Source organism: Teleopsis dalmanni, chromosome 2 (genome assembly GCF_002237135.1).
Source record: "Teleopsis dalmanni isolate 2A chromosome 2, ASM223713v2, whole genome shotgun sequence".
NCBI lineage: Eukaryota > Metazoa > Arthropoda > Insecta > Diptera > Diopsidae > Teleopsis > Teleopsis dalmanni.
The window spans coordinates 123557201-123578014 of record NC_051847.1 but is presented as its reverse complement, the minus strand read 5'-3'; the positions used below and the strand labels follow the sequence as shown (position 1 = coordinate 123578014).

Here is a 20814-nt window from a genome sequence, read left to right as displayed (position 1 = left end):
GCTTACATCCGAAAGTCAATGCGAACATATTATTAAAAATGCATATATATTTTAAGTATTTATTTGGAATTGTGTATCAAACAGTGTTATTAATGTGTCGACCTAATCTGTAAGGATTTACAAAAAGTTCCAACTCAATGTTTATTTGATTAGCTGGAAAACAGAGAGAGACACTAGTTCGTACGTTAATAGGCAGACTTACGAACAGCGTTAAAACAATGCATCGCGTCTGGGTTTGCTGATCAACATTATGTTTTAAAATATTTCAGACACATTTTTCACTGTCTTTATAAACTTAAAATATCCTCTTTACCCTAGTCGAATAGAATAACAAAGTGTGTACATTTCTTGAAATAAATTTTCTAGGAGAATATCTTTTTAGGAAGTAGTATCATTTTTAAGGTAGCAATAAACATTGTTATGTTAAGCTCTATAGACATTAAGCGAATATTTTGCTAGTGAGTTGGGTACTGTGCTCTTTTTACAATGAAAAAACAATAAAACAATATTTAATAATTTTTACTCTAAGTAACGTTGTCAACTTGATGAGCACTACTAGTCTTTTTGACACAATAAAATTTACATTCAAAATAGCTTGTTATTATTGTTGTAGCCCGTGATCTATAGAGCAAGAAACATGAAGTGAATTTTAAGACATATATATAAATAGGATAGCTGTTAGAAAAGGTAGACAAACCTGATATGAACGGAATTGTAAACAGCGTTAGTACAAGTAGGCGGAGAAGACAAAGAAAGGTAGTATGGGACAAGGAAGAGATATAGGTGTGAATGGATGCTACTTGAAATATAAATGCATAAAATATCTAATTAATAATAAATAAATAATTAATTTAATTAATAAATAACAATTAATTAATAATGCTATACAATTGCTTTATATTTAAACTATCTACTCATATTTTTGCAGAAATATTTAAATTATATTAAAACAAATCATATACATACATTTTACATAAACTTTAACTAATGAAGCACAAAAACATATATATTTATATTTTAGTGTATACAATTATGAGAACCATGTTTTTATAAATATTAACAAAAAGATTTTAGAGCGCATTTTTGCAAAATTTTGCAACATTTCAGTATTAACTTTACAATTACATTTTTGTAAATATTAAAACTAAACTATAATTATTATTATTAAAAATTTACAAATTAATTTAAATACTTTTTACATATATTAGTTTCTCATTTAATTCAAAAGCAATACTAAAAAATTACATTATCTAATAAACTATTAATTTGTTTAATAAAAACAATGCGCTGCTGATTTTCTTAAGCAAAAATTATGATTTACGTTTTGTTTTTATTGTATTTACTTCATTTCATTTTTCAATCTAATATTTTACATTAATACTATTTGAATATATATTTATAAGTTAGTTCATCACACATAATTTTTTCCAGAGAAAAAATATAATTTATAGATACTTTTTTTTATTTTAATTCTTTTTCTATGCTAACAAAGTTATTAATTTAAATTAATTACACCAAAGCTACGCACTGCGTTAGAGCTTGACATAATTTTCACTGCTCCATATTTTGCTCTAATCTGGACGATAAATCGGTGTTTTTGGTATAAATTCAATTAAGACAACATATTCCATCATTGAGTTGGAGTCACATTGTTGTTTATGCAGTCGCCAATGTAAACCGAGCTTATGGTAGAGGTGACTATTCTCCCATTCTAATAATTTGTCAAGAGTTATTTGAGTCTGAAAATAATTATAAAATATTATTCCAATTTTATGTCCATTATAATCTATTCTTCAACTAGTTTTTTGGTATGAGTGAATTAAAAAAAATAAGAAAATTAATATCGAAATATCATATATCAGAATATTGTTGGAAATAACATAGTTGTGACTTCAAGAGTAACCAAATCGATGTCGTGAAGTTACATGTATAAGATTACCAATCACAACTTATTTCCTATTTCTCCCAAGTGTATTTTAGTTTTTCTAAGAAAAGTATTTCAAATATGTTGTCCTCTATGCCAATGAGACATGGTGATCTACCTACAAGACCAACCAACTTGTTATAAGCAGTTTATAATGGTTACACTAGTAAGATCCAACAACATTCCACAATCCTGTGTTTATCATTAATAGCATATGATTGCCTCATGAAAACTATTCAACTCTAAACCAATCTACAAAAAGGCTGGTCTCCCTTGCAAATTCTATTTTATACTCACCCGTTTACTTAAGCAAATCACAGGCCAAAGTGAACAACCCAAGGTGCAGCAACAACAAACGCAACCACAAAACAACCATTTTACATTTACGGGTAAGGTTTTCTTCAAAATGCTATTGATACGTCCTAGAGTTGCCTTAAACTCTTCCGGCGCAACACGCGACATTAAACCAGATGGAAATTCTGTATTAAACCGATTACTAAGACCAAACCTGTAAAGACAAATATGTTTTTTATTAAACAATAAAAATTTAATTTATAAAAAGAAATAAAATAATAATTTATAAATTAATTTGTGATATATGTAAAAATAATATATAAATATAATTAATACTTAATAATAATAATATATTACTCGCTCAAAGTGTTCGAAAATTATGATGTTCGAACAGTATGATGTTCGAGTTTTTTAATGTTCGAATATTACGATCTGTGAGCCTCACAATGTGTGAGCTTTACAATTTTCGAGCATTACAATGTTCGAGTAAAACTGAATGGTAGATACTAACCTAGATACCTAGGGACCATCGCAGCTTTCGTTACCAATTATAGAAGATTTTAGAAGCTAATTTACTTGCTCTTTATTTATTATATATTACAACTTTCAATAATTCATTATTCTTTAAGAAATTATATAAATATGGATGGATGTTTTTGGTCCAAAATTCATACATTCAATTTTTAATAATGTTTATAAAAAGTGTAAATTCACATAATATACGTGTTTCCAAAGTATTTTTATATAATCTAATGCATTATGTGCCTTTTTTTAATTTAAAAAATTATAAAAAAAAATTTTTTTTATAAGTGGATAGCACCACATTGTGTTACCATGCAAAATTGTATAATTATAGTTTTGAGTGTTTTGCAAACCAACCCAAGAATTTTTGTCAAAAAACTCTAAAGAATGTGATCGACCAAACATTGAAACAAGGGCAGCTCTACTCCCCATGACGTCGCCTATCTGTTCTCCTGTCTTACAACGCACACAAACCTCTGTTTAATTGATCTTTGGACCCACCCCATTGAAGTGGGCAGGTTTCTCTATCTGGACCCAGGTTAATGTTTAATTGAATACCACCCATCCATTCTACCCCTTCTCATTTCCCCTTCCATCACCTGCTATCACTAACCACTCACTTCCCCACCCATATCATCGTCTTGTTTGTCCTTTTATGTTATCTGCGGGTTATTACAACAACATCATATTTACCTGATATTCCAAGTGTGAATTTTTTCTGTTGGCGAATCCAAAAGTAAAACTTTGAAAAAGAGTTTTTGAATCTATTGCGGCCATGAAAGAAAATACACTAAAGGAGCTAAAGAAGCTCCTTAATCTATTTATAAAAAATGTATTGAATATTGGGTCAAATGCATGCCATATTTGTATTACACTGTACGGGATCTACTTTGAAGACGATAAAATAAATATTGATTATTAATACTGTGTAGAAAGTATCCGGAATAATTTCATTTTTTTCTTATTTCAGCATAAAATACCGAAAAATAAACTTAGTCCAAATACCTATACTAGTTTTTAAATATTATAATTGACATATTGATTTATTCAAATTGTTTTGGTAGTTCTCTCGTTCTTGAAAAGTACTGTTTGGTTTGCCTTCCTTGTAAACTGTTAAACTGCTATGGAAATTGTTAGAGGTACTTAAACATCACTATGTGTTGTGAACACAGCCGCTCATCGAACCAATACTAATAATAAAAACCAATATTTTACTAGAGTTCGGACTAAACCGCGTCAATTCGTTACTAATAATATCAAATTTAGCTAAAATTTATCTGATATATTTTTACAATTTGAACTGCTTTATTAATAATTCTGTATTCCAGAAGTTATTACAAGCATTTCAACTAAAATAATTATCGTATAAATTTCCTGACTTATGAACCCCAGAAAATAAGAAATGAATTCTAAAGTATTTCTCTACAGATTGAACTAGATCAATAGTACTATAATAATTGAAAAATATATCTAACAACCTTATGTTCTTGATAGGGATATAAAATAAGCAATAATCATAAAATAATAAATTATCTTTTAATGTAAATAAATTGAACTTTGTCCTAATAATAAATAAATCTACATCTATTAAATATTTTTAGACATCTATTCACATTACCATACTTTTACTTAAAAACGCTTTAAATAATCTATAATATATTTAATAAATTTATTTATAATTTTCACAATGCACCTTTGTAACTAAATAAATTGATAGAAAGCAGATTTCAAATAAACAAAACTCATCTTTAATTTCGTTGCATCATTCAATACAATAATTACATCTGAATCACCACAAATCACAGATACTACATTGCGGTCGACAGCAACTGCATGGGAAGATACTGGTGTTATGAGGAACAAAAGTAAATTAATTATAATATTTATAATGAAATGATTTTTGTGAAACACGTATTTCAAGTGAATATTGAATATTTAGGTATGGACATTCAAAGTTCATATTATTTTTAGTCATGCAGTTTTTTCATTTATTTTTCATCTGACAACAGAAGAAATTTTAAACACTTTTCGCCTTTATATCCTCAACCTAACTACAGAGATAAACAATATCTTAAGTTTACCTTAAATATAAATATGAAGTTATATATTGAATTTTATTATTTTATGGAACTTGTTTAAGGCAAAGATTCAATGAAGGTAAAAAATGAGAGATTTCCAAATTTTAATGCGTTCCGCAAATCGCTATAAAGTATTTCTTGAGAACGTTTAAAAGATTTCGATATAATTCCTTGGTCTTAGAAAAAATCAATCATATTAATTCTTATCTAAAGTCTCAACAGTTAAAGTAAGGAACGAACTAGTTCTTTAACTGAAACAACAATTCTAGAAGTTGGCCAACAAAAGTAACAAAATCTGAAAGGTTTCTAAACAATTATGCTAAAAGATTAATAGTTGTGTTAGAACAATAATAGTATTTTGAAATAATAAGGTCTGAACTTGCTAACAAGATAAACCTATTAAATGCAAATAAATAAATATCTATATCATGGATAATAGTGATATGATAATTTATATCATATTAAACTCTGTCATGCATGCATCATTTATCATATAATACATCATATAATATCAGAACAGTATAAATACAGTATAACTTTCATAATTCGAATTGGCAAAGTTCGAAATTTCTCAACTTCATCATAATTGTTTGTTCCCTTCCCTAATGGAGACATTAGCGTCCACAATTTCTGTTATAAACCTATTATAATTTTTGATTAATTATTTTATTGAAAGATACCAACTATAAAAGTATTAAAATTTCTTGTTTTAGCTTCTGAGACTATAATAATTCAACTACTTTAATAAAGTGAAAAAGTAGAGGTCTGGACGCATATCGAAAATCTCAAAACCTTGGCTTGAAATGATAACATAAAAGAGACCCTCCTCGAAGTAATAAGTCTCGCCGAAGAGAGAATGTTTTAGTCCTTATACTACATATAAATGTTAGGAAGTCGGGCACACCATTCCGACGACATTCGATTTGACGGTGCATAAAGCATTTCACCTCCTCTCCACAAAACAAAAAAAAAATCTACTTTAATATAAACTATTTGAAAGAAGACCTAATAAAAAATGTTTCCTATGAATAATGTGTATGTGCATTTATTGACAATTAAGCCCAATTTATATATAATAAAAACATAAATTTTTATTTGTCCTTGTACAATTAAATTGGAACCAAGCATTTTGTAATAAAATAATTAACACAAAATTTAAAAGATGAATTATAAAAACGTAAAAGATTGGTTTTTAATTTTTGATGAATTTTGTTTTCTTGTAAAAATATATAAATATATATTCAATATATGATAATTGTACTGATAGTACGATTATATACTTTGAAATATTTCAGAATCAAATATTAATCGCAGTTATATAGTATGACTCTAGATGGTTTTAAACCCTGAGTTATTCGTATATATACGGTAACACAATGGGCCAATAGGCTTAAGTGGATCCTCTAGGGAACCTAACCTAACCTTAATAATATGACAAATCGCGTATGCAATTAAGAAGAATTTTTATGAGATGAATCCTAAATAAAGATTTTATAAAATTTTAGAACTATTAGATATGAAAAATATAGTTTTGAAAAACAATTTTTAAAAGTGAATTAATAAGTATAAAGTATAATTAAAGTATAATTAATTTAACTGAACAAATTAAATGTTTTAAAATATTTTTAAGGCAAGGAAGAAGACCATAAAAGTAGTATAATGTAGAATAATTTCAAAAAGATGTAATATCTGTCCGTTTATATATTAATTTGTTTCATCACAAATTCTTCTTACATTTTTAAAATAATTAAATGAAATCTTCTAGATTTTCTAGTAAGAATCTTTAGAAATTTTAAAAATGACCATAGCTAATTGACAATATTCCATAGCTGCAATTAAACAAAACGCGTTTTTAAGTATTAGTTATTTAAAAAGGTACTATATAAATATTTGATATATAATAGTAGTTCAAAGTACTCTAGATTTACAATTCTAGTGAAGTTCGATTTACTTAAATACGAACATTTGAAACGGACACGTCAAATGTTCAAAAATCCTCGAAATGCTCCAAGATATTCAGATTACTCGAATATCTTTGTTTTATACAAATATATATAAGAGCTAATACTGGAGCATAATATACTGTTTGAACATTCGAGCATAAACTTAATCAAACATCAAAATGTTCGAAGGTTCGAAAGGCTCAAATAATATTAGAAACACTAATATATAATTATAGTATCTAATACTATTATAGAATTTTATTTAGATAAGATCAGATTTATAGCCAACCTACAATTAAACAACAGGCGATGGCTACAGTAACTAGCGACTTTGACCAATTATACTGACTACAGTAACTCAATCATACTCAGCAATACTGGATTGCAAATGCTCAATTATACTTTTAACATCACTTTTTTTAACATTTTTAATCACTGTTATCAGCGATTGTTACTCAATTGTAAGATCGGTATTAGATGTAGATAACATAAAAACGAAATGTTTAGGTATATATTTTTATTGGAAAAGTTCTATTATTTTTCAAATTAGTTTCATCAAATTAGAACTTAAAGATTGGAACCTTTTAAACATACCATCATTAATGATATATGATAAATCGATAGAAATCTAGTGGTTCATATACAAATGATAAACTCTAGTACCTATCAATGCATTACCACAAACTTTGATATTTAAACAATATTATGTGGTTATTACTGTACAGGCAAATGTTTTATATATATGTTTTTATAAGAAAATAGTTTTTATTATACTTAATACGAGAATATATAGTTCCCTAATTCCGACGTTTATCTAATTATTTTATAAACATACTTTTGACTAAAAAGTATAAAAAGGAATATCAATCTATTAATAGTATAAATCAATTTGAACGGTAGTTCCCTTCTCTGCTCACTCATATGTACTCAGGACCCAAATGATATACCATTTAAACTAAGTGGATAACGAACTACTCAGTAGAAACACTGATTACTGCTAGGCCGTGTGCGAGTTCGAGTAAATTGATTGATGGTGAATTGAAGGAAATAGTAAATTATGTCGGTATGGCAGCGAATATTGGTATTTACCAGAATTTCGAATAAGGTAAATTAGATAAAAATAAGATAAATTAGGTGTTACCATTGTGAAAATTTTATAGATGTTTAATAAATAAATTTGAAAACTTTTAATCAAAAATAATAAATAAGTGCAATAAATAAATAAATAAATATTTACATAAGAGCTGTGCAAAAAATCCCTAGGAAATTTCAATTTACTTTACCTCAATTGACTCGAACTCGTACACGGCCATAATGTGTTAATATAAATGATACGGCAGGGGATTAATTATTTAAAGACCTTTTAATAAGAAATCTAGCTAATCATTGAATACTGCTTCTATACTTCTAATCATTGAATACTATAATTTGCGTATTACATATTCAACTCTTTATTGTAAATATATAGATAAGAATTTTAATTTTACTAAAAAATTTTCTTATTTTTAGTTTTAATCTTATGTTTATTTAATGCAAGAGAATGTGTCACTTTTATTATTAAAACTGCTAAAATGACGACATGTGATAAGCTCTTCAAGCTTTCAAAATGCTACATTGGAAAGATTTTGTTTGTAAAAACATTTCAATTTTGTAAATATTTGCTCTGATCATTTGTTTAGCATTTATTAAGTATCTAAATGAGTATATATTCAAATATGAATAGAACGAACGCCCAAACGAATAGGTTAAATGGACGATTGCAAGAAAAGGGGTTCAACGACGTTCGTTCACATGAACGTAAATTCAAATCTTGTCAAATATTTTTTTATTATTTTGATAAATTTAATTTTAGAATTTAATTCGCTAAATATTCCAAGAAATTACTCAGAATTGAACTTAATCTACCATAATTTCAAACAAGTAAAATTTTGATAAACAATTGCCAACTACACTATATGTATCTTTGTACATTTAAGAAATATTTTATAGGCGAGAATCGTCAAGCCCATAAATTTAAACTGACAAACTTTAGATAAGGATGTCAAATCGAGGGAACATTTCAAGTATTAAAAGTTACATTATATAACCTTATTTTAATAATCATCTACAACGAATCTTTTCACCGATTTTAAATGCCAAATAACGACATATCTAACGCGACTAATAACTCTATAGCAAATGACCTAGAAAAACAACGATGATATACTATTAATAAGGTATAAAATAGCAATAATCTTCGATGGGGGAGTTAAATCTTTTAGAATTATAATAGAATACAATTTAATCCATATATCAGGGCTGTCCAAAGCACTGCCCACGGGTATCATACAGCCCCTGACTAATAGGCAAATTTTTTTTTGTTAAATTTTAGTAACATTATATTATTTTATTTTTATGGTATCCCAAATAAGTGAATTATACTATTATAATTTAGTATATACTATGAATTATACTAAATAATTTATTACACTTGACGTTAATTAACTTAGTTGACAAAGACTTTAGTATATATTTCTTTGTACAACGGGTTCAAAAAACTGTGTATCCTGTGCCGTAAATCATTACATATAATAATATAATATTTATAATGCTGATATTGATAGATGAGGAATTATTAAAATTAAGTTTAATATTATTGCCGCATTTTTATTTTTCTCCGGAAAAATTATGAACGTAAGTATTTATTTCTGCGACCCTCCCACCTATTCAGTGATTTGAATAAACCCGCGGTCTTATCTGGTCTGGACAGCCCTACCATATAGGATTCAAATTATTGATGTTTTTACGAATGTAGAGGTAACCAGTTTTTAGTTTTGATGAGATAATCTTCTTATGTCTTGTTTTAAATATTAAAAGACAGAGTTTTAAAATGTTTTTGAATTACCTTATCCAAAAACTTATGAAAAAAAATAAATATGAATTAAAAAAATATCTATCTCAAACACAAACAAATCTATACTAAAGAATTCTCTAACGCACATTCAAAATTAATAGACAACTGCAAGAAAAAGAATTCAGCGACATTCGGTATATTGAAATCAAATCTTATCAATAATATTTTTCATACTAACAGTTTTTCTTATAGGAAAAGCTTTTCTTTAATTATTAGTTGGAATATTGTCTATAACTATAATGCTTAGGGTTCAGGTATCCAACATCCAATATCCATCATCTATCATACTATTATCATTATTATTATTATGACATATTCTTCAATATAAAATTAAATATAGAACTTAGTCTATTCACAGATTTGTTGTTATAAAATTTTCCATTCGTCTCTGTTTCTGGCAGAGTTATTCAAAAAATATTCTCTTTAAAGAATATCTCTTTAACACAATATATTCTAACATCGTGTTGAAACAAACAAGCTTTATGAATCAACAGGGCTCGATCGATACATTTCGTAATTAGAATATAGCGACTTCAAAAGGTCAGATATATCTTTTACTACGTTAGAAATATCTTTTAAAACCGTAATGTCTCTTTAACACAAGAAGTGCAATGACATATAAAAACCACTCATTTTAATTAAAAAATGAAATAAGTAGATTGCTTGTCTTGCAAATTATTTAAACGGCATGATGCCACAAATTGATATTCTAAAAGTACCAAGAGAAGCACAGTCTCGGAAACAAACATCTCGGATATAGAACACTTCCAGAACAGGTTCGTCATAGTTATCAAGAAGGTAAGCACATTTGTTAACAAAAGCTTGTGTACGGGAAAGAAAACATTTGGGTTAGAAACAAAAAATATTTATATATGAATCAGAAAAAAATATTTGAGTTTTTAATCAAAACTTTTCTTTAGCATACACAACCTTCACGATTAGTTCACTATAGCATTATTTCTGCATTTTCTGTAGTCTGTGTCTGTTAATTCTGCACATTTACAATATGCACCTAAAAAGCGTATAAAATTTAAATTTACCTTGAAACGAATTTTGTGCATTAAATTACGTCAAAAGACCAACAAAAAAATTGCAGCAATTAAAATTTAAAAAAATAAAATTATTTAATGGATACATTTAAATATTTGCCGATTCCAATTCGAATTTTGTGAAGTATGAGAAAATACACTTACACTGTCATGTTACCAGCACCTCGTATTACTATAGGATCCGGAACTGGAGCCACAGTTTGATCCTCGAAATGTTCCTCCAGCTGTTCATCTTCATAAATTGCATCGAAGTCTGCCATTGACATTGGTAAATTACGAAGCGTAATTTTTGCAAAATTTAATTTTTCTCAAAAATATGTAATAACGCTTCAGCAAACAATTACGCGCTGTCGAGTTAGATCAACACATATTTTGCATAGTTTAACAATTTTATTATTATAATTTTTATTTTAAAATATTGCATTGATTTCGAGGTTGACTTTGTTGTATTTTCTGTTACAATTTTTTCTCACTACTCTTATTTCAAAAAGCATATTATAATAAAAAATGTATTCAATTATATTGACATATATCTTTTGATTGCTCGAAATGTTATAGCATCACTTCCACTGTTCCATGTAAATATGTTGTAATAAAAATATTTATTTTATAAAATTTTAACAAAAGGAATACAAATATTGTTAGACCTGCTGGCGCAGGAGAGTGACAGTTTAAAAAGAAACAAAAATAAGAGTTTCATTGAAAATAACAGAGAGTATGTAAATAGAACACTATTGTGAATTATTAATTAGTTGTGTTATTTTGTTGTTGCTACACCAAAAGCAATAGTTCCCGTCCAACAAAGAAAACTTATGATGCACAATCTATTTTGTACATACTTATATATATTTTTATAGAAATTTAATTTATTTAAGCAATGTAATGTAGATATTAAATATATTTTTATATATAGAACACTTAAAACTTATGCATGATTGCAAACTTTTCCACACTTTATTCTTGTGTAACGCATTATTTCGCAATCGACATTTTTTGAGGTAAGAATTTACAATACAATTTATCTCAATTAAATTATATTATTTACGTTTTAGATATCAAGGTTTTAAAATTTAATTATATTATATAAGCATTATACACCACACAATGTAACACAACAAACTTTTAAAGTTTTTTTATTAAAACTAATTTCGTGGAAATCTTTAGTGCTGGTCGATTTTGTAATTTAACATATCTGCACAGCAAATGCAGAAAGTAAACCATGAGAGCTGCTTGTTTTACTCTCTCTTTATTATTCTTTTTTTTAATAACGTGACGACAATGCACGTTCACAATAGTATTATTTTAAATTTCAATATTTCAAATTTTTCATTTTCAAAATGGACCTTTCATTGTAATAGCATTTATTATAATAAATGAATAATACTATGTTCAGACAGCCAAATTTCCTTAATTTCGTTAAAATGAAATTAGGTTTATTTGAAAAGTGTTCATACTTTCCCAAAATAAGAAAATCATATATTTTTTGTTTGCAAATCTTATGTTACATGCTCAAAACATCATTCAAATGTACGAAATTTTAAAAGTGGTTATTATAACTACAAAGAATAGCAATCAGTTGTTTTATTAGCTTTAGTAGTTTTCCGGTAATAACAGTTACAGTTTTGTTCGCTAATTATTTGCACTACCTTCAAAATAATTTCCCCGTTTTATTAAAGTTAGTTGTTTTAAAAAATAAATGTCACTTTTTCGTTATCTCAACTCAACTTTTGCTTAAAATTTATCTGTCGCACAGTATCATTTCAAATTTCCCCAAAAGAAGCCTGAAATTCTTTTCTAATTAAGACAATTTTCTTTAATTTTGTTCTAACCTTATAATTAAATTTTGTATGGAAAAATAACAGTTTCGCTAAAACGAAGCCGAAATTAAGATTTATGCGAAATTTAAGTGTGTCTGATTATAGTACAAGATATAATTAATTTATTAAGTTGTAAACAATTGCAGCTGAAATAAGAATTTCAATTAATTACAATAAAACGCATCAATTGCTGCAACACGATAAGGAATAATTTATTTTTTTTACTGAAGAATTTTCAATCGCTCTTATTTAAAACCTATCAGTAAGTTTTAAAATCTTAAACACTAATAACATAAAATTACAAATTATTTTATATAAACATATTACAATGAATTCTAAAATGAATTCTTTATTATTTTAAGGGGCCTCTGTAGCCAGAGCTAATTTACACAATTGGTATGACGGCGCATAAGTAATAAATGATGCGCAATTGTTCTTGCAGATTTATTGTAATTCTAGATTTTTTTCTAGTTGAATTGAACACGGAAGGTATTAAGCAAATCTAATTAATATATTGAGTTGTTTTAATCTTTGAAATTTTTGTTTACGTTTTGCAAAATTTGTGGTGTTTTCGATTTCTTCTTTTTCGCGGTTACTAACGATAGACGCATTAGTATATATATAAAGATATATGTCATGGAGGTGTTTTTTTTATATAAATGGAGTATTCAAGAATGTGTACCAAAAGAGGCTACTTTAAGCTGTCTTGGAACTTAAGAATTGATAATGCTGTTTTACTTTAGATTACAAGTCTTCTTAGCTGTAGAAAGATGAAGAAACTTCCCAAAGAGGTGTTCTACCATTACTAAATTTAATGGCAAATCTCCAAAACCAGTAAAGTGCTATTTTACCTATTAGGTTTATTAACCACTAGTTTGGGTTTGAATTTGATATAATTTATTTTTTGGCATTTACACAGTCCAAAAATTATATGTGCACAATTAAAACAAGAGATCTTTACAAAATACACTGCTGTTTGAACAAGCTTAATGATTTTTTCGAAAATTCACTTCAATTTAAAAATTTCCTCAATATTGCTCCTTTTCTAGTCAAAATAGATTTCTTATCATAGAACATAAAAATTTTAATTAAAATTATTTATGCAAAATGTTATTATTTTAAAAATATATACAAGTTATTACTGATATATATAAAAATAAAAAATAATATATATAAATGTAAAATAATCAATAATAAATATTGTATTTTTTACGTCAATAAGGAAATCAAAAGTATATAATATTAATTATATTTATTAATTATATATTTAATTATTTGCCGACCATCAACCACAAATGTTAAAGTTAATGTTAAAATGTTAAAAATAACAGTTTTTTAACAGCTATTAGATCTGTTGAATAATCTCAATGGCTCTGAATATACGAGATTAAGCGCGAGTGTTACCAACTTTATATAATATTTTGTGTGAATAAAAATATTTTCGTATGCACAAAATACTCCTCTATTTGTTAGTGACGTATCAAAATTTAAAAACAAAAAATATTACATTGCAGACAAAATAAAAATTATATTAGCATTGTTATTGTATTTGTTTTTATTTCATAACATTAGATGTATAAATATTTTCTTATATTTTTTAATTATTTATAAAACACAAACACTGATTCTACTTACCATTCCTTCCGGTTTACTAGTCAAAACACAAATAATAAACTGATATAAAAATTTTGTATGTACATATGTATATTGTTCATGCTCGAACATTTATCTACGTCTCGCGAATTTACCAGGTGAAATAATTCTCACTTTTTACTTTTGTTCTACAAATATTTTGCGCTTAGGCAAAACTAAACTAAACTACAAACCCACGTTTAAATTGCGATAAATTTAATATTAAGATTAAGATTATAGTAAAATAACATAGAAAATATAATGAAGAGTCCGATTAGCGCTGAAATGTTTTGTTCTTGTCATCAGTGCATAGCTATATAATAATTATGGTATGAATTATAAAAATTTAATGCCAGAATATCACAATGGAGTCGAAATACCAAATTTCTTATATATGACATACAGGGTTATACCGAAAAGTTTTTACAGTCCTATAAAGGTTATTAAAATCATTTAGAAGATACCAACTGACGTAAAGCAACTCCTCTTGACAAAAATGTTGTAATTTCCATATATACATTAGGATCGTCGGGCAAATATAAAATAGTTTGTTAGTTATTCGTTATTGGCAAATTAAATATACGCACTATTGAATTGGAGCTCTCCAATCTTATATATGGCACTCAAAAATATGAAAAATATCCATTAACACAGAAAACAGTAACAGTTTTTCATAACGTTTAGAAGTTCTTGCTATCTTGTTAATATATAAAGATAGTTAAAAAATAATTAATTAATTAAATTTAGATGTATGTTATGTTATATTGTATTAGATGTTACATTGGCGAAAATCTTTCTAAAAGTATTGGTGTTGACGACATTGGCAATAATTTTTTGAGACCATGTTAGCAATAAGCACACTGATAAAGGACTTTTTAGTATTGTTGGTGATAAACATTGACAGGATTTTTTATCAATGTTGACAGAGGTGATACTGGCCGTACATCGGCATAAGTTTGCATTTCCTTTTTCAGATAATCCCTATAAGAATTTATATGTAAAATGTTAAAAAAACTGTTTAACAATTATAAACATACCAAAAATATTTACCATCGATGCTTTTTACTCGTCACTGTTCAAGAATGATCCTGCCAATGGGGTACGCAATATTTTTTTAATCATATATTTCTGAGAAATACTTCAGAATTTAATGCTAAACGTTTATTCGGATATATGTCCAATAAAAGCGGGCGTTCCACAGGGTAGCATTCTTGGCTCGTTATTATATCTTTTGTATACAAACGATATTCATGGTTTAAATAATACAATAGTTGCAACTTTTGCAGACGATACGGCTCTACAGTCCGTGGAAGACACCGAAACAATTGCAACAAGGAACCTTCAAGCCGCTCTCAACCACGTGCTAGAGGTGGGTTAATATATAGAAAATAAAATTGAATACCTTAAAAACTGTACATGTTGCGTTTACATACAAGCAAATTAAAAATATACCTCTGTATATTGTTGGTCAACAAATTCCATACGCAAATACAGCTAAATACTTGGGCATGACGTCAAAAAAAAAAATATCATGAACTAAATCTTAAGTTTAACTCAATTAAGTGGCTATTTGGACGACATTCCGTTATGTCAATCGAAAATAAGCTAATAATATACAAGCAGGTACTGCGTAAAATTTGGCCCTACGGATCTCAACTCTGGGGTTGCACATCTGAGTCAAATAGGCAAATAATACAGCGATATCAAAACAACATCCTAAGAAGAATTACCAATGCTCTATGGTATATCCGTAACAGCGACCTTCATTGTGACTTGCATGTTCCGAGTTCCTGAAATAATCACGCTTCAGGCCGAAGCATATAAAAAAAGACTTGAAGTTCACTGCAACACATAAGCTTCATCACTCCTTCAAATAGAAGAACTCGTACGACGGCTTACGAGAACCAAACCGTCTAATTTAATTAATTATATTAAATATTGATCATTATTATAATAATTTGTTATCGGGCTAAATTTAAATAGAAATAAAAAAGACACTAATTTATTATTTATATTTAAAAATCGTTTATACTTTATTAAAAATAATTCTTCCAATATTTCGACTATCTTCGATAGTCATCTGCAGGGAAAACTAAACAAAATATACGATGTTCCATTTTTATAGCGAAACCATTAATTAATCATTATACTATAATATTATAGATAAGGATTAATATCGACAATTTTAAATCCCCGATATAAAACCATTGCTAATTAGTTTTTTTTAATGTAATGACATTTAAATCCTCCAATGGCTTGTTTTGCACTATTATAGTACACTCACGCAGATGGGGAACCACTGGAATGACTTTTTGGTGCAAGTAAGAGTTTACTTCATTTAAAGCTAATTTAAAATAAATTAATTTTATCTTCATTTGTTTTGGAATGAAATGAACTTGTGTATAGAAAAAACTTATATTTAGCGCAAATGAAGGAGAAATTGAGATTTTGAAGCTGTGTCTGAACATATAGAATCGATAGTATTATATAAGTATATTAATGCATCATATATAACCGATTTAATAAAGTTCTTTAAAGTTTTAAAGTATTAAAATTTCATAATTAATAATTGAAATATTTTAAAGAACTCTTTTAATAGTTTAATAAGAAATGTGTGCGCCACTCAGTTTTCAGAGTTATATTCAAAAGTATATATAAACAAATCATAAGCCATAATGTGAGTTATGAAACAAATCTTCCCGAATTCTTCTGTGTGTTACCCTTTTATCACGTATAATAGTGTAAATAAGTCAAGCTGTGTTAAAAAGCAGTAATATTGCAAATTGTACTTTCATGAATATGGTTTGAAAATGATAAAACATTTAAGATATTTTTAAAAATGATTAATGTTAACTGTACCAATAGGAACTGGAAGACTGAATCAACTCATCGCCCCCATGATTCTAAAGGACAATTAATTCTTCCACTTTTACACTTGATATCAAAAGGTACGCTGTTGGTATCCCTTTCTGAGAAGCATTCATATCTACCTTTTATATTTAAATCGTTTTTGAAATAGTGTAGTAAATAAATTTAAAGATAAATATATAAGGCTTACAATAAATATTTTGGTCACTGTATAATATAGATAACACATAAAACTTTTTTAAATAAAGCTTATATTTATTATTGCAATTAAAATTTAATAAATACATATATTTGCATTAAAATCGATTAAATTCACATACAAGTTCTGAAGGCATTAAATTTGGTAGCATTAGTAAATAAAAACATTGAGGTAAAAAATACAAATCATATACAAATCACTTCAATTAACTAATATATATGAGCATTTATAAATTGTCATAAACATTAAACAAATGCTTTGTAAAATATGTCAATGATAGCTTATACTAAATTTAATAACTACACATGACAAAAATTGTGCATTATTTATAAATATATATATGTATGTATATATATGTATAAAGCAACTTAAACATTTACAAGTCTGAATGCATAACATTGTCTTAATATCATTATTTGTTTTTAAATTCTCACAAATTTACTTTTTCTTGCCATTTGGTGTAGTTGACTGAAATACGGATGATGCTGACATTAAGTTTTCAATGTACTGCCCAAGTACTTGGTTCTCTGAGCGCAATTTCAGATTTTCTTCTTTTACGGAATCGACTCGTTGTGACAAGTCATCTAAAGTATTTTGCAATTCTAATACTTGAGTTATGAGTCGCGCCTTTTCCTCTTTCTCGTCAGGACTTATTTCTGCTTCCATTGAGTTGTGCGAAGAATCTGGTGTTGAGCTCCTATTAGTAAATGAAGATCGTAAAGAATCCATGGAACAACCGTTGGGCATATTGTTTTGACGAATATCGTCATCATTAATAATCACTAAATATAACATTGAACATTAAAATTAATATAAAACAATACAGAATGTTTTTTTAGTAACTCACCCTGCGGATCTGCATCTGCTAAGGGTATGTTGTCATCCAATTTATCGATTAACGACATAACTTCAAAAATATATGTTCACGAATATTAATTTGAAATATAACAGAATGCTGAGCTATAATTTATTTAAATAATCTAAAACACTTTCAGAATATTATTATTTTGTGGTATTATTTTTTATCAATCACCACTTCAGTTAATTACTTTCTCTGCTGCTTCTTACTAGTATGTGTCATATTATTCACAATAAATGTAATGAATGTGCACGAATCAATGTTATTACATCTGTAAACAATATATTTATGCATCATGTAATAATAATACCATTATCCTTTAGATTATAGAAGAAATATTTTTAATAGTTTATTATTTTGTTAATACATATTTAATTTAAATATTGATTTAAGTGTTCAAATATTTTTAATATATTAAAACAATTAAAATTTACTACTTTTTCCACAAATTTATAGATTATGCCATTTGGTAACACTCAATTAAGTACTTTAAAAGTATTTAATTTTTGTTTTATCAAAACTAATTAATTATAAATTTAAATCGGAAAACTTTTAAAATAAGTATTAATAATTAAAATTAAATGTTTTATGAGCTCTTCTACTACCAAAATACTTTATTTGGACATTTTGGTTATTACAATAATATATATAACTCCTTAGATAGATAATTATAAAAATATATAATAAAATGTTTATTCTATAATTATTCTTATTATTACGCCTTATAAATTTGACAAAATTCATTTAATTAGACTTTTTATTGTATATTTTTTAATTATCTAACTATGGATTTATATAAATTCATTGGCACAAAAATGTACCAACGAAATATTTTGATTTACTTAAATTCTAATAAATTTATTTATGCCAATTTTGTTTTTCTAATTAAAAAATTATATTGAAAGATTTCTTTAATACTTCTTAAAAAATCCAAAATCATTTCTTTTAATTTATTGATATATCAATTTAGAACTATAAAATTATTTCATAATATATTTACATATGCAACCGATGTTTAACTAAAAAAACTTCATTTTTTGAAAATAGCATATATACGAATACGACTCTTGGATTCAATGAATATTTTACCTTTATAACAAACTCGTGCTTGTTGAAAAACGCTGATTAAATTAAATTAATTCCTGCATATATTCCTACTTTTTTCTTTATTTCCAAACTTGTAGTAAAATCTGGAAAGGTCTGAGAAAATTGTTTATTAATTTAGTCTTGATAAGTTTGTAATGCATACACTACCATTATTTTTTGAATATACTTTTTAAATATAACTAAGTAAATTGAATGCGTGCACAAAGCACTATGAAAGCAAATCAGACGAATCATATAGAATATTCCATGCGAGGGAGCATAAAATCATACATATGTATGTATATTTGAGACACTACCATTATTTTGTAATTGACTTTAATTTTTAAATATACCTAAGTAAATTGAATGCATGCACAAAACACTATGAAAACAAATCGGTAGAATCATATAGAATATACCATACGAGGGAACATGATATCATACATATATTTCAAACACTACCATTATTTTTTAAATGATTTTATTTTTTATATATAACTAAATAACTGAATGATTCGCGCAAAAGACTATGAAAGCAAATCGGAAGAATCATATAGAGTTCTGAGTTCTAATTTATTTTTACTTTTAATTCTTGCCAACTATCGCATACTAAATTATTATAAATTATTTTGTTTATAATTATAATGAAATGTTTTTAATGCTAAATAATTGTATTCTAAATCAGTTTTTACTTCTCCTGAAAGAACAACCATAGACTTCGTTTCTGTATTTTTTATTTAAAAATACCTGTAGTTTTAATAAGATTTATATTTTTATATATATATACAAATATCGTTTATATACTTATAAATAATGCATTATTCATTTGCAAAATGCTTGCCGATTCAAACTTCCAAAATATTACCGTTGCATCTAAATTGCTTATGTTTCAGATGCAAAAATACCGTCCTGGCATTGGTTTGTTTCGTTTTGTATATTCGATTATATGGAGTTCTTGAATTATATCCTTTTTTGATTAATTTTTTTCAGAAATGCATTATACGTATACATTTATTACTAAACTATCCTTGTATACACATCCACACAAGCCGATCTATGTTATGTATGTATCAATGTTACAAGTACACATTTTTTTATTAACTATTGTTCAACTAAATAAATATATAGTAAATAATATTATTAAATATGTACATCAGTTTATTTCTTTATATTTCAATATTTCCACTACTTAATTATACAGCACTTGTCCAAAACTACCACGCAACGTGACGTTCGCCATTTTGTATTCTAAGTACAAATATGTATCAATGCTTTAAAATTGTTATGAAAATATTTTATTTTTTTATTTTCATTTCCATAATACATGTTTTGTTATATGTTTTGCTGTTTTTTAACATATACTTCTTTTAACAACAACAAGTAAATAATAACCAACTTTTTAAATATCTTATGCTACAAACTGGTGAGGTTTTGTGAAAAATATGACTGTTTCAAGGTTTCAGATTTATATTTATATTAATATAAAATGTATTATAAATATATAAAATGTATTATAAATATATAAAATGTATTATAAATAATTCATCTAACACATTTATATTTCTTTAATAGATATAATAAGTCAAATTGAATCTTTAAAAACGCCCTCTGCTATAAATTTCTCCCTTTTCTGCTAAGGAAAACTTTTGT

The 20814-nt window shown here is 26.5% G+C and overlaps 2 protein-coding genes across 2 annotated transcripts; both read right to left on the bottom strand.

The window, feature by feature from the left end:
- Positions 1–1447: 1447 nt before the first annotated feature.
- On the bottom strand, positions 1448–11549 carry LOC119681155 (cysteine-rich hydrophobic domain-containing protein 2). Its single transcript, XM_038094262.1, has 3 exons — positions 10848–11549; positions 2222–2432; positions 1448–1739 (listed from the first exon to the last, which is right to left on the bottom strand). Exons 1-3 carry the CDS (start codon positions 10967–10969, stop codon positions 1572–1574), a joined length of 501 nt encoding a protein of 166 aa, XP_037950190.1. The 5' UTR covers positions 10970–11549; the 3' UTR covers positions 1448–1571.
- Positions 11550–17430: 5881 nt separating this feature from the next.
- LOC119681154 (short coiled-coil protein B-like) lies at positions 17431–18290 on the bottom strand. The gene is made up of 2 exons (XM_038094260.1): positions 18067–18290; positions 17431–18001 (listed from the first exon to the last, which is right to left on the bottom strand). Exons 1-2 carry the CDS (start codon positions 18122–18124, stop codon positions 17658–17660), a joined length of 402 nt encoding a protein of 133 aa, XP_037950188.1. The 5' UTR covers positions 18125–18290; the 3' UTR covers positions 17431–17657.
- Between the last annotated feature and the right edge of the window lie 2524 nt (positions 18291–20814).

Coding starts and splice junctions, on each gene's coding strand:
- LOC119681155 (XM_038094262.1), bottom strand. CDS start 10,969: ATGTCAATGGCAGACTTCGATGCAATTTATGAAGATGAACAGCTGGAG. Junction 2,433..10,847: donor GGTGCTGGTAACATGACAGT/GTAAGTGTATTT, acceptor TTGTCTTTACAG/GTTTGGTCTTAGTAATCGGT. Junction 1,740..2,221: donor TGATTTGCTTAAGTAAACGG/GTGAGTATAAAA, acceptor AATTATTTTCAG/ACTCAAATAACTCTTGACAA.
- LOC119681154 (XM_038094260.1), bottom strand. CDS start 18,124: ATGTCGTTAATCGATAAATTGGATGACAACATACCCTTAGCAGATGCA. Junction 18,002..18,066: donor AGCAGATGCAGATCCGCAGG/GTGAGTTACTAA, acceptor TGTTATATTTAG/TGATTATTAATGATGACGAT.